At 39.2% G+C, this 13,377-nt stretch overlaps 1 protein-coding gene across 1 annotated transcript; it reads left to right on the plus strand.

Moving 5' to 3' along the window:
* Positions 1-3,458: 3,458 nt before the first annotated feature.
* Positions 3,459-10,507, plus strand: LOC149141061 (L-type lectin-domain containing receptor kinase IX.1-like). The gene is made up of 7 exons (XM_089451136.1): positions 3,459-3,499; positions 3,627-3,689; positions 5,084-5,177; positions 5,271-5,510; positions 5,553-5,850; positions 6,616-7,130; positions 8,493-10,507. Exons 1-7 carry the CDS (start codon positions 3,459-3,461, stop codon positions 10,500-10,502), a joined length of 3,261 nt encoding a protein of 1,086 aa, XP_089307262.1. The 3' UTR covers positions 10,503-10,507.
* The last annotated feature ends 2,870 nt before the right edge of the window (positions 10,508-13,377 follow it).

Consider the following 13,377-nt stretch of genomic DNA (forward strand, 5'->3'; position numbering starts at 1 on the left):
TATCAGGACTGAAGAGAAACTTGGTGTTGATTGCGATGCTAGAAGACAGAGGCTATGATGTAGTCTTCAGTAAGGGAAAGATTTTCCTTAGACACATCATCACTAGACAGGTGAAGCAGATTGGTTCACGGGTTAAGAACCTGTATGATCTTGAGGTTCAAGATGCATGCAAAGCCTTGAGCAGCGAGGCAACTGATGGAGACTTGGTGGTTGAGAGGGAGTGTATATTACCTCTCAACATGCAGAGCCAGAAGAAGTCTTAGACGATTGTGGAGGAGCCACGATTGGTGCAGCAGCTTCAGGAGGTTGTGGAGCAGCCACAACAAGGGAAGCTGAGTGGAGATCGAGCAGAGACATCTACTCATGCAGAGACCTCCAGTAGGGGGAAACTTCGAGCCAGGTGGGCAGAGGGATCGCATGCAGCCATACCTCCAGGTAGGAGGTGGGGTGATGTGGATTGATTGTCCCAAGGAGGAGGGGCAAGACCTGATGTGGAGTAGCAGGAATTGACTGATTGGGTACAGACAGATGCAGATGGAGTGACAGAAAGAGCGACAGTGTAGGGAATCCCAGGACAGCGCATAGCTAGCAAGCTGCAACAATATGAGAGGCACAAGTGTTTTGCACAGTGCTAGGTGGCACAAAGAGGTGTGCAATGGTGCGAGATGCATGGAGATGTTGCAGTAGCGCAGATGTCAGAGAGGGGGCACTTGTTAGCAGCAGGTAGACCTTCAGCATTAGAGTATGTTCCTAGCACAACAGAGTGGTCAGTTGGGATTATTTTTGTTCCAAGTGTTGTTGGCGCAAGTGGACCGGGCAAATGTGTTGCATGCAGAACATTCCAGAGTTACAGGATAGGGGTTGCAGATAATCCATATCTTGTTGAGAGGGAGCGTTGAGAATGCAACAAGATGATGGAGCTTAGTGGAAAGAAGTCGCCTTCACTAAGTGGGCCAGCAGGCTATTTTTGGTGCAAAGTCTATTTTTAGACATATGGATCATGGTCTATGAGTTGCAGGATGCTGTTTATGGATGATTGGTCATGTTGGGAAAAATAGATGGACTTCTATTTTTGGTTCACAGCGGAGTGATCAGAGTCTATTTTTAGACTGCCAGGTTAAAAATAGAAACAGTCAAATATTATTAGCCCTTAGTAATATTTGGACTCTAAACATTATCTTATTCTCTTGGAGCACTTCAGTTCGAGCTACAGATGTGGCACATGCAGCTGACAGAAGGAATCACATGGCTTCTTATGTGTTAGTTGAGCTATTGCATGAAGGATTTCAGTTAGAACTCATGCATGTGAGTTCTGTGGAGTTGGATGTGGAGTTGTGTTCAGTTTGACTTGGTTGAACTAGTTGTATTTAGTCTAACTGACAAATAGACTAGTGATGAGTTGTGTGAATTAATTATTAATTAATTCACTAATTATTAACTCATATATCAACTAAAGAATACATCAGTGAACTCAGTGCATGGACAATTCAACAAAGACAGGTGTTAGAGGTAAGTGAAAGGGTGAGACTATTATCAGTTGTGACTATAGTTGTGCATGATATTTGCACATGCATTGATGGAGATTGCCAATGATGCTCACGTGGTATAAGCCAAGGAAATTCGAGTTTGCTTCAGCGATTCTCATCTATTCTCTTGTAGGATTGCGTAGTGGAGGCAGGCAAACAGTGAAGAAGATTTGAGGCATCAGATCTGAGCGAGTTTGTGTGTAACAGGTGGAGATAGTACTGAGTGCTTGTGAGGAGTATTGTACTATGTATTGTTACATGTTCTCAATCAATATAATATACAGATAGTGTGGGGTTTTCAGCTGTATGCTTTCCCCGGGTTACATACTGTGTTAATGTGTGCATGCAATTGATGTTTCATTGTTTTTAATGCTGCTAAATTGATGATCAACATAGAGGAGGTTATGTATTATGCATGTATTCTGCAATAGTGTATAATCGGGATAATCTCTGTGAATAAGTGTCATATTATTCAAAATTTCTACAAGTCTGAAACCACTATCAATCTAGGAAAATCCTATGCCAATGACAACAACATAAGACCATAAACCAATGCATGCACCATGCACCAAATCTCTACATGCTAAATCACACATGCACATTATCACCTGCAAATCCACAATTATTTTCTTCTCCTCATTGCTACTATCCAAACTTCCTCTTGTGCACCATTGCTTTCCTTTGCTTGATCTCTCTTTCTTGGAGTTCGATTCCTGAAACTAATCAAAGGCTATGAAAAAGTTGTCAACTATTTCTTAGGTGCCTTTTTATCATTGATGTCTGATGTCTTTTCCTTTCCCTTTCCTCTTTTCTTTCATTTTCCTCTAATTTCTCTCTAATTTTCTTTACAAGCACATTCTTGTCTCTTCATCTTCCTTTTCTCCTATTTTCCTTTATTTCCTTAGTTAAATGCCAATTATTGCCTCTTTGCCTTGGCTGATGCCATTTCCAATTTCCACAGCCAATAACAAACCATAAGTGGCCCCCAATGTGATGTTTCTCCCCCTCATTCAACTTGGAATATGTGTCCCATGAACTAGGTCGATTTTTGCCTTTTTACATGGAAATATAACCGGGACTGTTATAGGAGCATTGTAGAATGCATATGGGGTCATAAGAGAGGCATCATGTCACCATACTAGGGATATAAATATAAAGCGGTGTAAAAAATGTTATTGAAAAAATGGATACCTACAATATTTAGTGAAAGTAGGGGTTTTTTAAATGGGTAAGGTGTATTGGGTTTGTATTGATAGAGGGTTAAATAAAGTGTTTTTTAGAGGTATTTTCCAATATGTAGTCAGATTAAGGGTATTGTTTGGTATGTCACAACCACACGTGCTATGTCAGAGGTTCATTGAGTGAAGCCCCCATCATGGGGGGTCAGGGGTGCGGTGGGGGTTGGGGGGAGAGACTGACATTTCGTTGTATAACGACACTTACATTGGTTGTAGTACATTGAGGCTCCTTGATTGAAGACTCCTCCTCTCACATGCACTTACAATCAAGCTTCACTACATGCATGCTTATTTCAAGTTGGGGTTCTCTTGTCACTCCTACAACATAATCTTATTTTTCACTCTATTTTTCTTTTGCTTCATGGTGGAGGCTTGATTTATAGTTAATCTGACAAGGTTGAGGGGATGGAATTAGGCATTCTTGACTTGTCTTGACATGGTTTTGTCATCGCTATCCTCCTTTTGCTCACTATTTGACCTTGTCAAACCCTTATCCTCATTCTAGCAACCCTAACCTCTTGAATTCTCTTTGCCCAAAGTGTAGAAGCATTCAACACTTTCTGTTAAACCACTAGAAGCATGCAATGCTTTGTGCCAATGTCTCAGAAGCATTGAAGGGATAAATTTTCCCATTTTTAGGGTCTTCCCATGAGGTAGATGCAACATACTTACCATACTTTACAATGCTTCTCTAATGGTTTCAAAGGAGAGTGAAATTGAGACACAACATATGGGGTACTTAAATACTAGACTCTACACTGTCTTCAGGAAGTTAGAGCCTTGAAGCTTTAGTAAAACTAATAAGCTTTAAACTTAGTTCTAAAGGTTGAAAAAAACCTTTAAAATATTCATACTTTTCTAGTATTGTGATATACCATTCGATGCTTATTATGATCACTTTCCTTCATTCTAATTACAACCTAAAGTGTTATATACAGAATATAAAAAAAACTTACCCCCTCTGATGTTAGTTATATAGCGTTAAATGAAATTCTATTGTATATAATAGAGCTGTATCCATAAATAATGTTTGTGTTTACAATTATAGAGGTAATCTATGATTAAAGTCACACTCATATCAAGGTGTTTGATTTGATTGCTTAAGGAGATTGAAAGATCAATCTATGATTAAATTCACATTTAGGAGATTGATTTGATTGAGGAAAGGGATGGAAGACATGACATAGTCTATATTATCCTTGACAATTTCCACGAAATTGGGTGTCAAAATCAATATGCTAAGCATGATAAACGAAGAAGAAAATAAAAAGTTTAGAATCATTAAACTAATTACGAAGTTTCAAAATATTTAAGAGGAATTTATCTGTTCATTACATTAAAATAATGTTAAGTATTAATAATTACTCATACCAAGTCTATTCATTTTATTATCAAAGACTGACTCATACCAAGTCTATTCATTTTATTATCAAAGACTGACTCATACCAAGTCTAAGGCTGTGGATCACCGCAAATTTCGAAGTCAATGTTTCAGTAGTTAATTACTCACTGTGATTTTATCATCAAAGACTTCCGAAAAGTTGAAAGTTATGGTTAATTAGTTATTGTATTTTATGATCAAAGATTACATCCAAGTCCAACTTTGTGGATCCACTGAAGTTGAGTGTGAAATGGTTAATTATGAGTATTTTTATTATATTTGTGTGGGTTACAATTAATGTAAATTTAGAAGTTTTTGTCATATGTAGTTTAATTTATAGGTGAAATAATATTTTTCACCAGAATTCACTAAAATCTGATAATATAATTTCAAGAATTTTTGTTGTTTAAAATACATTTTAAACAATTTAAATTTAAGTTTTTAAAAATACATTTTAAACAATTTAAACTCAAGTTTTTAAAAATCTGTCAGTTTTTGATTAAAATTAACTAGAAAAATGTCGCGGAAAAAATTATTTAATCTATAAATTAGACTAAGCCTTTAACAAATCCTCTTTATGAACCTTTCCATATAATTTTTAAACATTGTTATATTTTATATTTTATGTAATATCTTGATATGCATCTTGAATCAAAGTTATCCTCACATTATTTCTAAACAATATTATATTTTATATAATATTTTGGGTAGATTATCCTTGAATTATTTCTAAATAATGTTATATTTTATATAGTAATGTTTGGAGTTTTATGTATAAAGTTATTGTTTTGTAAAATATTAAGTATTATGTAGCTAATTAATAATTAGTTTATTGTTTTTTTTATCTTATATATTAAATATTATATTATTTTTATGTAAGAGATAAGATGATGGGCATTGGAGATAATGTTTCTTGAAGGAGCATCCATGGCGATCAGGGTTTATGGCACTCAGGATATCAAGATCTCTGCGCATGTAGGTGTCGGCACTCCCCAGGTCGGCGTTGAGGCTTTACACGAGAAGCCACAATTAGTATGGAAGGAATTTGGAGGCCGTGGGGCTCCAGCGTGGGACCTGAATATGCACAAGCTGCTGTGACCCGATCTCCCTTTTGCTCATCCCCAGAGCGTGATGGCTTTGGTGGAGAACAATGTGAGCGTCGAAGGGGCGAGTTACGGAAATCGAACCCCTGATCTCTCCCGGGCTGAAAAGAACGGCGGATTCAATGGCGACATGCGGGAGCTTGTAGATTTGCTCTCCAAACTGAATCCTTTAGCCGAGGAGTTCATTCCTCAGCCTCACAGGTCGCCTTCTTTTATTTTTAATGGCAATGGCAGCTTCGCTAATAACGGCAGGAGGTCTAGGGTTACTGCATAGTCTGCGGTAGTCTAGAACCCAACTGAACAGGCGAGGGTATATGCCAATGAACTGAAGCCGGGTATTTCGGAGGCCCGGATCTTCCTGCTGAATACAAATACTCTTGACAGAGCGGATGGATCTCTGACAAACGATCCCTATAAGCCAAATCCGGAGAGACCAAGGCGTAGACAGGATCCAAAGCTAAATGGTGCATTTGGGTTCACAGAGGAACTGCCCGATCCAATAGAGCGAGGCCCCAAAAAGATCGATCCACTCTGCATGGATGAAGATCTGATACAAATCTTTATCAAAACGATAGGGGGTAGACATTACTGCATGCCGCTCAGTAAGGGGATGAGTACCCATGCTTTAAGAAAGGAAATACAGGTTCAACTTGGAACCCCAACAAAACATCAAAACCTGATATATACAGGACATAGTCTGCAGGATAACCAAACTCTTCAGCACTACGACATCATCAAAGATTCAACAATCATTCTAAATCTACGACTGCATGGCAGATGCAATGGAGCCAGCTCAAAAAATACAGGTTCCTTTCGGGATGCAGTCAAAGGAAAGGAAAAAATGCAAAATAAACCAGCACCACCACCAGAGCTACCAGGCCCCTACATTGTCGAACAAAAACCGGAATCACCAACGCTACAAGTATCTTTGCCGGAGGTAACTAATCTACACACAGATCTATCCAAAAATGCAGTTATTTGTAGATTTAATGGGTTCTGGCCAAAATCAGATGCTCTGCACCAATGGATCTTTTCAACATGGACATCTAACTGTGAAATTTACCTATGCCCAAAAGGGTTTTTTATAGTTAGATTTAACACAAAACAAGAACGAGATAGCATTATCAATCAGGGGCCTTGGTTTTGGGGCAGTGCTGGCCTCTTCACCACCCCCTGGTTTCCTGATTTTGATGCCAATACAATGAAAGTCTCAACAATGCCTGTTTGGGTAAGGCTACATAGTCTCCCTCTACATTTTTGGCATCACAAAGTTTTAATAGCCATTGGGAACTCCTTGGGGAAATTCCTAAAAATGGATGAAGACAGAGCTATCAGGGGAATATTCACATTTGCCAGAATATGTGTAGAAGTGGACCTGAGTCAGGGGCTACCTGATCACATCACTTTGAACTTCAATAATTCTCTGTGGATACAACCGCTTGACTACGAGAACACAACATTCAGATGCCGGGGTTGCATGCAAACAGGGCACCTTCAATATGCCTGCCCACTGGCTCGAAAGGACCCCAAAAGGAACAAGAAACAACAAAAAAAGCCCAAAGGATGGCAGCATACCGACCTGTTGGAAGAAGAGGACATGAACACAGATCCTACAGAGAACCAGACAGAACCTGACACTCAAATGAGACAGAAATACACACAGGAAGAGAATGCCCCAGTTACTCATTTGGGGCCACACAATTCAAAACAGCAACAAGAACCACAACTGGAAGTGAGCGGCATCAAACGAACTCATGGATCCGAGGGCTCGGAATCTGACAAAGAACTTCCAATGATCACAATGGAAAACCAGCTAGCTATTATTGCACCCACTCCCGACCCCGGAGGTTGGCGACGAGTGGAGAAGAAGAAGAGCAGAAAAGTATAGGCTAGCTGGAACTTATTTTTTTCTCTCTTTTTTCTTTTGATTCCTGTCATTACAGGAACAACCATCTGCATATGCTTCAAGCATCTACAAAATATAATTTTTTCATATAAATAAAATTACAACTTTTTCTACTGGAAAAAAACAAACAGATAATATGATAAGATGAAAAAAAGTAAATTAATAATGAATTTACTACATGATGATTAATATTAGTGATTATTGTTGATAAATCAAGTGTAAGGTTCATGAAACCTTATTGTTCAAAAATCAAATTTATTTATGAATAAGTAAGCAGAAACCGGTAAACTTAACTCAGATGGGAGATTCAGAACAGATCTAAGTCCACTAGTAAACTTTAGACATACTCATTGGATTTTCTAATATCTTATTGAGATAACCAGTAAACTTTGGACATACCCATTGGATTTTCTAATATCTTATTGAGATAAGCATGTGATAAGATGGAAAAGTAATGATTAATTCATTGCAAGGTGCCTAATATTTGTTATACTATTCATAAATCAAAAGCATCAAAAGTTTCATGGCCATTATTGTTACTATTCAGAAATCAAGTGTGCGACCCTAACTCTATTCGGACACAGACCTAAGTCAGTGGTTAGAGTTCTCTCATACCTATTGGATCCTAGAATATGTAATCAAGATAATCTTATTTAACTAATAAGATAAAAAATTAACAAATTAGTGATCTGACTCTTAAATTTCTTATTATTATTATTTAAGAATGAAACGCACTCTTAAATTTTTTATTATTATTATTTAAGAATGAAACGCACTCTTAAATTTCTTAAATTTTTTATTATTATTATTTAAGAATGAAACGCACTCTTTGGAAATCAAACACGGAAGCCCATGAAGTTAAACTAGATTGGAGATTAGGACACAGATACAAGTCCATGGTCTGACTTTGGAAATGCTGGACTTTTCCCATGGCTGTTGGATCTTAGAATATCCAATGGTGATAAGGATGCCCGATAGAAGGGCCTTGCTTCGTGGGCAACTTGCTGTACAGGAAGCAACTAGGTAGAAAGTGCCAGGCTTGATTCAGAGCTTTTTTATGATTATTAACTATTGGGTCTTTTTCATGTCGATTTATCTGAGAGTTTTAATATCATTTGATTACGTATAAACTATAGCTGTCATGTCATAATGCAATTTTCAAAGTTGGCTGAAAGAGTCGTGGGAGGCTTACTGTTCAGAAAGTAGGTAGGAGTACAAGTAGAGAACATTACAGGGTCATGGATGAGGCAGCGTACTTGTTGGAAACCCGCCATGGCTGAGGCGAAGGAGAGATTAGTGACTGTTATTATTGCAAGCACTATCCTTTTTCTTGCACAGGCAGACATGGGCTTCGACTTCACCTCTTTTACTGAGAGCAATATGGAGGATATTGTTACTCAACTGGATGCAGTCAGAGATCCATTGGATAGAATCCAGCTTACAAAGAGCAGCTTCGATGATAATTTTAGTTGGAGTTTGGGTTGGGCAGTATACAAAGATCCAATCAGACTCTGGCGTAAACGCTCAAAGGGCAGCTTTCAAACTCAGTTTCAGTTCGAAATAGCAAAAGGCCCACCATCTCCGAATGCGACCTTCGCAGACGGGCTTGCTTTCTTCATGGCGCCATTCGGGTCTGCACCACCTGTGAATGGCTCCGGCATGTGGTTAGGTCTGTTCAATGAGACCGCCAATGGCAAAAACTCTACACAGACCGTCGCTGTTGAATTCGATACGTTCAAAAATGCAGAACCCGATCGACACTTTACCACGAATCCCCATGATCCGGATGATAATCATGTTGGAATTGATGTCAACAATATTACTTCTGTGAAGACCTACTCGTTGCCCTCGGGCCTGCGGCTTAATGGCAATATAACATGGAATGCATGGGTTGACTATAATGGCACAGAGAGGATGTTACAGGTGTTTCTGGCCGCCAATGATAGTTCCAAACCCTCGGACCCGATTTTGTCCTACGGAATAGATCTTTCAGAGTATCTTCCTGAAAAGGTTCTGGTTGGGTTCTCGGCTTCAACGGGGCTTTCCCACCAATTACACAAGATAATTTCATGGAGATTTTCAATCCAGCTCAGCGATTCCGAGGGTCCCAATAAAGTCATGATAATAATAATCCTCGTTTGCTGCTTGGCTGCGATCTCGGTGATGGCGCCTTTCTTGTTCTTTGGCCTTCGCAAGCTCATCATGGAAAAAAGATCCAGAATTGTTCAAGATACCAAAACCCTAAATCGTGTTATACAGTTCAGAGTACATGGTGGTCGTCCCCGGGAGTATAGATATAATGAGCTCAGGGCTGCCACAAATAACTTCAGCGAAGACCAAAAGTTGGGCGAGGGAGGTTTTGGAAATGTGTACAAAGGGGTGTTGGAGGATAGTACTGAAACAGTCGCTGTCAAACGAATTTCTGCAGGATCGAGACAAGGAAGCAAAGAGTATTTGTCAGAAGTCACCATCATTGATCAGCTCAGGCACCGGAACTTGGTTCCGCTATTGGGATGGTGTCATGAGAAACCCGGCGAATTGCTGCTCCTTTACAAATTCATGTCCAATGGAAGTCTGGATAAGTATCTCCATAGATCATCAGAAAGTGCAGACCGGCCAACGCTGGAATGGAATATCAGGTATGGAATAGCCTGTGATTTAGCATCTGCTCTGGTCTATCTCCATGACGAATTCGAACACAGGGTGCTGCATCGAGACATAAAATCCAGCAACATAATGTTGGACTCGGAATTCCGAGGCCATCTCGGGGACTTTGGCTTGGCACGGGTAATAGAGCACGGTCACAGCTCGCATTTCACTGTGCCTGGCGGGACTCGTGGGTACCTTGCGCCGGAGAGTGTGATATCTGGAATTGCCAGTGCCGGGACCGATGTGTTCAGCTTTGGGGTTGTTGCGATTGAAATAGCCTCTGGAAGACCGGCTACCTACGCGGTCGGGCAGCTGTATAAAGATTCTTGCTGGCCGCTGGTTGGATGGGTGTGGGATTTGTATGGCAAACACTGTTTGCTGGATGCGGCAGACAATAGATTAAATGGAGGATTCGATGCCAGAGAAATGATACGGCTCATGGTTGTTGGATTATGGTGCTGCAATCCTGATTTGAAACAGAGGCCCAAAATGATACAAGTAATTCAGACATTGAAGTTTGAAGCTGCGTTGCCTCGCCTCCCATCCATGATGCCCCGATTCACTGTTCTCCAACCGGAATTGCATTCAGATCGATATTATTCGTCAGAATTTCTTCATTCAGTGCGCGAACCTGCGACAGAACCCTGTGTGACAGCGCACCAAAATGTGGAAGAGCTGTTTGTCCCGGTAACTCTCTGATTATCTCTGTAACTATTATTTCACATTGTGTGGAGGCTAGTCAATGCTCACAGCACAGCTTTTACTTCAATTTCGTCCTTTTCCAACTGTAGGGTTGGAATTCTGTAATATAATGGTGGAAGGAGTGTGGTCTTTGATTGAATTTAGGTTTTTCTGATCTCTATTATATGTGTTAATTTTAGGATGGAGGATGAAATACATTGATTAAATCTTAATTATGTGATTATTTTGAAAAACATTTATTTACAATATAGATTACAAAAATCTCAGATCTAATACATTAGAGATATTTCATCTAGCTTTTTCGAACCATTTAACGTGATTTATGGTCAAATTGTGCAAAAATATTGTTCTAATAAATTCAAATATGGCACAACTTTCAAGTGAATATTTCTTTTCTAATATTAAAAAAATATTGTATAAATGATTTAATTCAATAAAGTAAAGTTGAAGTTGCAAGGTGGAAGGGTTAGAACACTTCCGGGTGTTCTGCATATTCCTGCATTGGCCAAAAATCTGGTTTCTGTAAGCACGCTGGATGATGCAAGTGTAAAATCAGTGTTCGAGAAGGATACCTACAAGATGGTTCGGGAAGCACTGGTATTGATGTGGGGAGTTCGGATTGGAGCTCTGTACAAGCTGCAAGGTAGCACTGTTGTTGATGGGTGCAACAATTTTGTGGTTCTTGAAAGTGGAGCAGAAAATCTAGTGGTCTCTGGAGAGAAGACCATGCTGTGGCATCAAAGTATTGGACATATTGGAGAAAAGGGCCTTCGAATACTTCATGATAAAGGTATGGTAGAAGGTATGAGTAATAACTCTTTGGATTTTGATTTCTGTGAAAATTGTGTATATGGGAAGCAGAATCGGGTGAGTTTCCCCTCTGGTGGTAAGAGGGAGAAACATATATTAGAGCTTATGCACAATGATGTGTTTGGATCTGTGAAGGTTCCATCACTGGGTAAGTCTGTGTACTATGTATAATTTATAGATGACTTCTCAATAAATACATGGATATATTTCCTTAAGAAGAAATCTGAAGTCTTTAACATGTTTGAAGAATTTAAGGCTTTGGTGGAAAACCAAACAGAGAAGAAGATAAAGGTGCTGAGGTCAGATAACGGTGGAGAGTTTTGGAGTAAGGAATTTAAAGAATTATGTAAGAAGTGTGGTATAGCACGACAAAAGACTACTCCATACACACTTGAGCAAAGTGGAGTTGCAAAAAGAATGAACAAGACATTGATGGAAAGGGCAAGAAGCATGCTCAGTGGTGCCGGGTTAGGACAGGAATTCTAGGTAGAGGCGGTAGAGACAACATGTGTTATGAAACCAGCTCACAAAAAGATAGAAAAGAGAGATCCACGCCTTAGAATTCAGCCTCTTCGAGGGGGCAACCTCCTTTACATTACATAAATGAACAATTCTTCGATGATACAATTGAAAAGACCTCCTTTCTATATATAGGAGTCTAAGGGGTTATAACATAATCAGAGCCGACATAACAATAATAATGTAAGGGCACAATAATAACAATAGTGGGCTTCTATGGGGCACAATAGTAACAATATGGGCACTACATGGGTACATCAATATAATAAGTGGGTTATACTAATAACAATAAGGGGTTACACTAGTAGTATAGGGGCCTAACATGCCCCTCTCCTTCAAAAAGTGTTGTCCTCAACGCTTGAGTAGTTCTTGATGCTTCTGTATAAAATTCTTGTCCTCTCATGTGGAATACTCAGCGGGTAAGTTCTTCCACTTGATGAGATACTCTGAAATTGATCGATTTCGTAGCTATCTGGTTCTTGTTTCTGCGACTGCTCCAGGTTCCAATATGATTTTTCCTTCCTCTTCAATTTCTGGCAATATTGCTTGAATTGGGATCTTTTGCAACTTTTGAATAAGTGGCCATACTTCTTCGTCCTTCTTCCGTTCATCCCTTGCTTCGTTTATCCAATCTGGTTGGATAATATAAATAGCACAAAACAATGCTTCCACATCCTCATCCTTGAAGAGTCTTCCCATTCGGTAAGGTTGCCATTTTTTAAGTGCATGTAGTATTGCCAACATTTCCTTCTCATAAATAGCTTGCTTGAGATGTAGCAGTAAAAATATCCAATCACCTACATCAAAACATTTTTCACTACGATGTTGATCTACCTGTTGTTTCGTTTGATTTTGCACCAAAGTGGCGTTATCCTTTAAAAGTTGGAGAACTTGCTGTTGATGTTCGATGTGATCTTTCTCTGCTTGAACCTTTTTCTTCTTGATATGTCCTTCTATCTTTTGAGGAGTGGTAATTTCTTCCAGTCCTTTACAAGATATGGTCGGATTCATTTCTTGATGCTCGATGTGATCTTTCACTTCTTGAACATTTTTCTTCTTGATGTGTCTTTCTATCTTGATAGTTTGAGGAATGGTAATTTCGTCCATTGAATTACAAGATATGGTTGGATTCATTTCTTCTTTCTCGGTGTGATCTTTCACTTCTTGCACCTTTTCCTTCTTGATATGTCCTTCTATCTTGAGAGTTTGAGGAGTGGTAATTCTTGCCAATGCTTTACAAGATATGGTGTGATTCGTTTCTTCTTTCTCTGGGGTGGGGTCCTGACGTATATCTTCTTCTTTTGATGTTTCTTGATCCTTTTCTTCCTCCTCTTCATATTCTATGTAAAATAATTTCTTCTCAGCACACTTATGACCTTTAGTGCATTTGCTATCACAATTGTAACAAAGCCCTTTTTCTCTTTTTTCTTCCAATTGTTGCGGTGTAACCTTTGTAAGTTGTGGAAGGCTAGGAGAAACAACACTTCCATCTTTATAGTTGTGAGGGGTATGCTTCCTGATTTCCATAATTTTGCTTTCCACT

Source organism: Pinus tabuliformis, chromosome X, assembly GCF_031772625.1.
Source record: "Pinus tabuliformis cultivar Carrire ecotype Pingquan chromosome X, CPIR1, whole genome shotgun sequence".
Taxonomy (NCBI): domain Eukaryota; kingdom Viridiplantae; phylum Streptophyta; class Pinopsida; order Pinales; family Pinaceae; genus Pinus; species Pinus tabuliformis.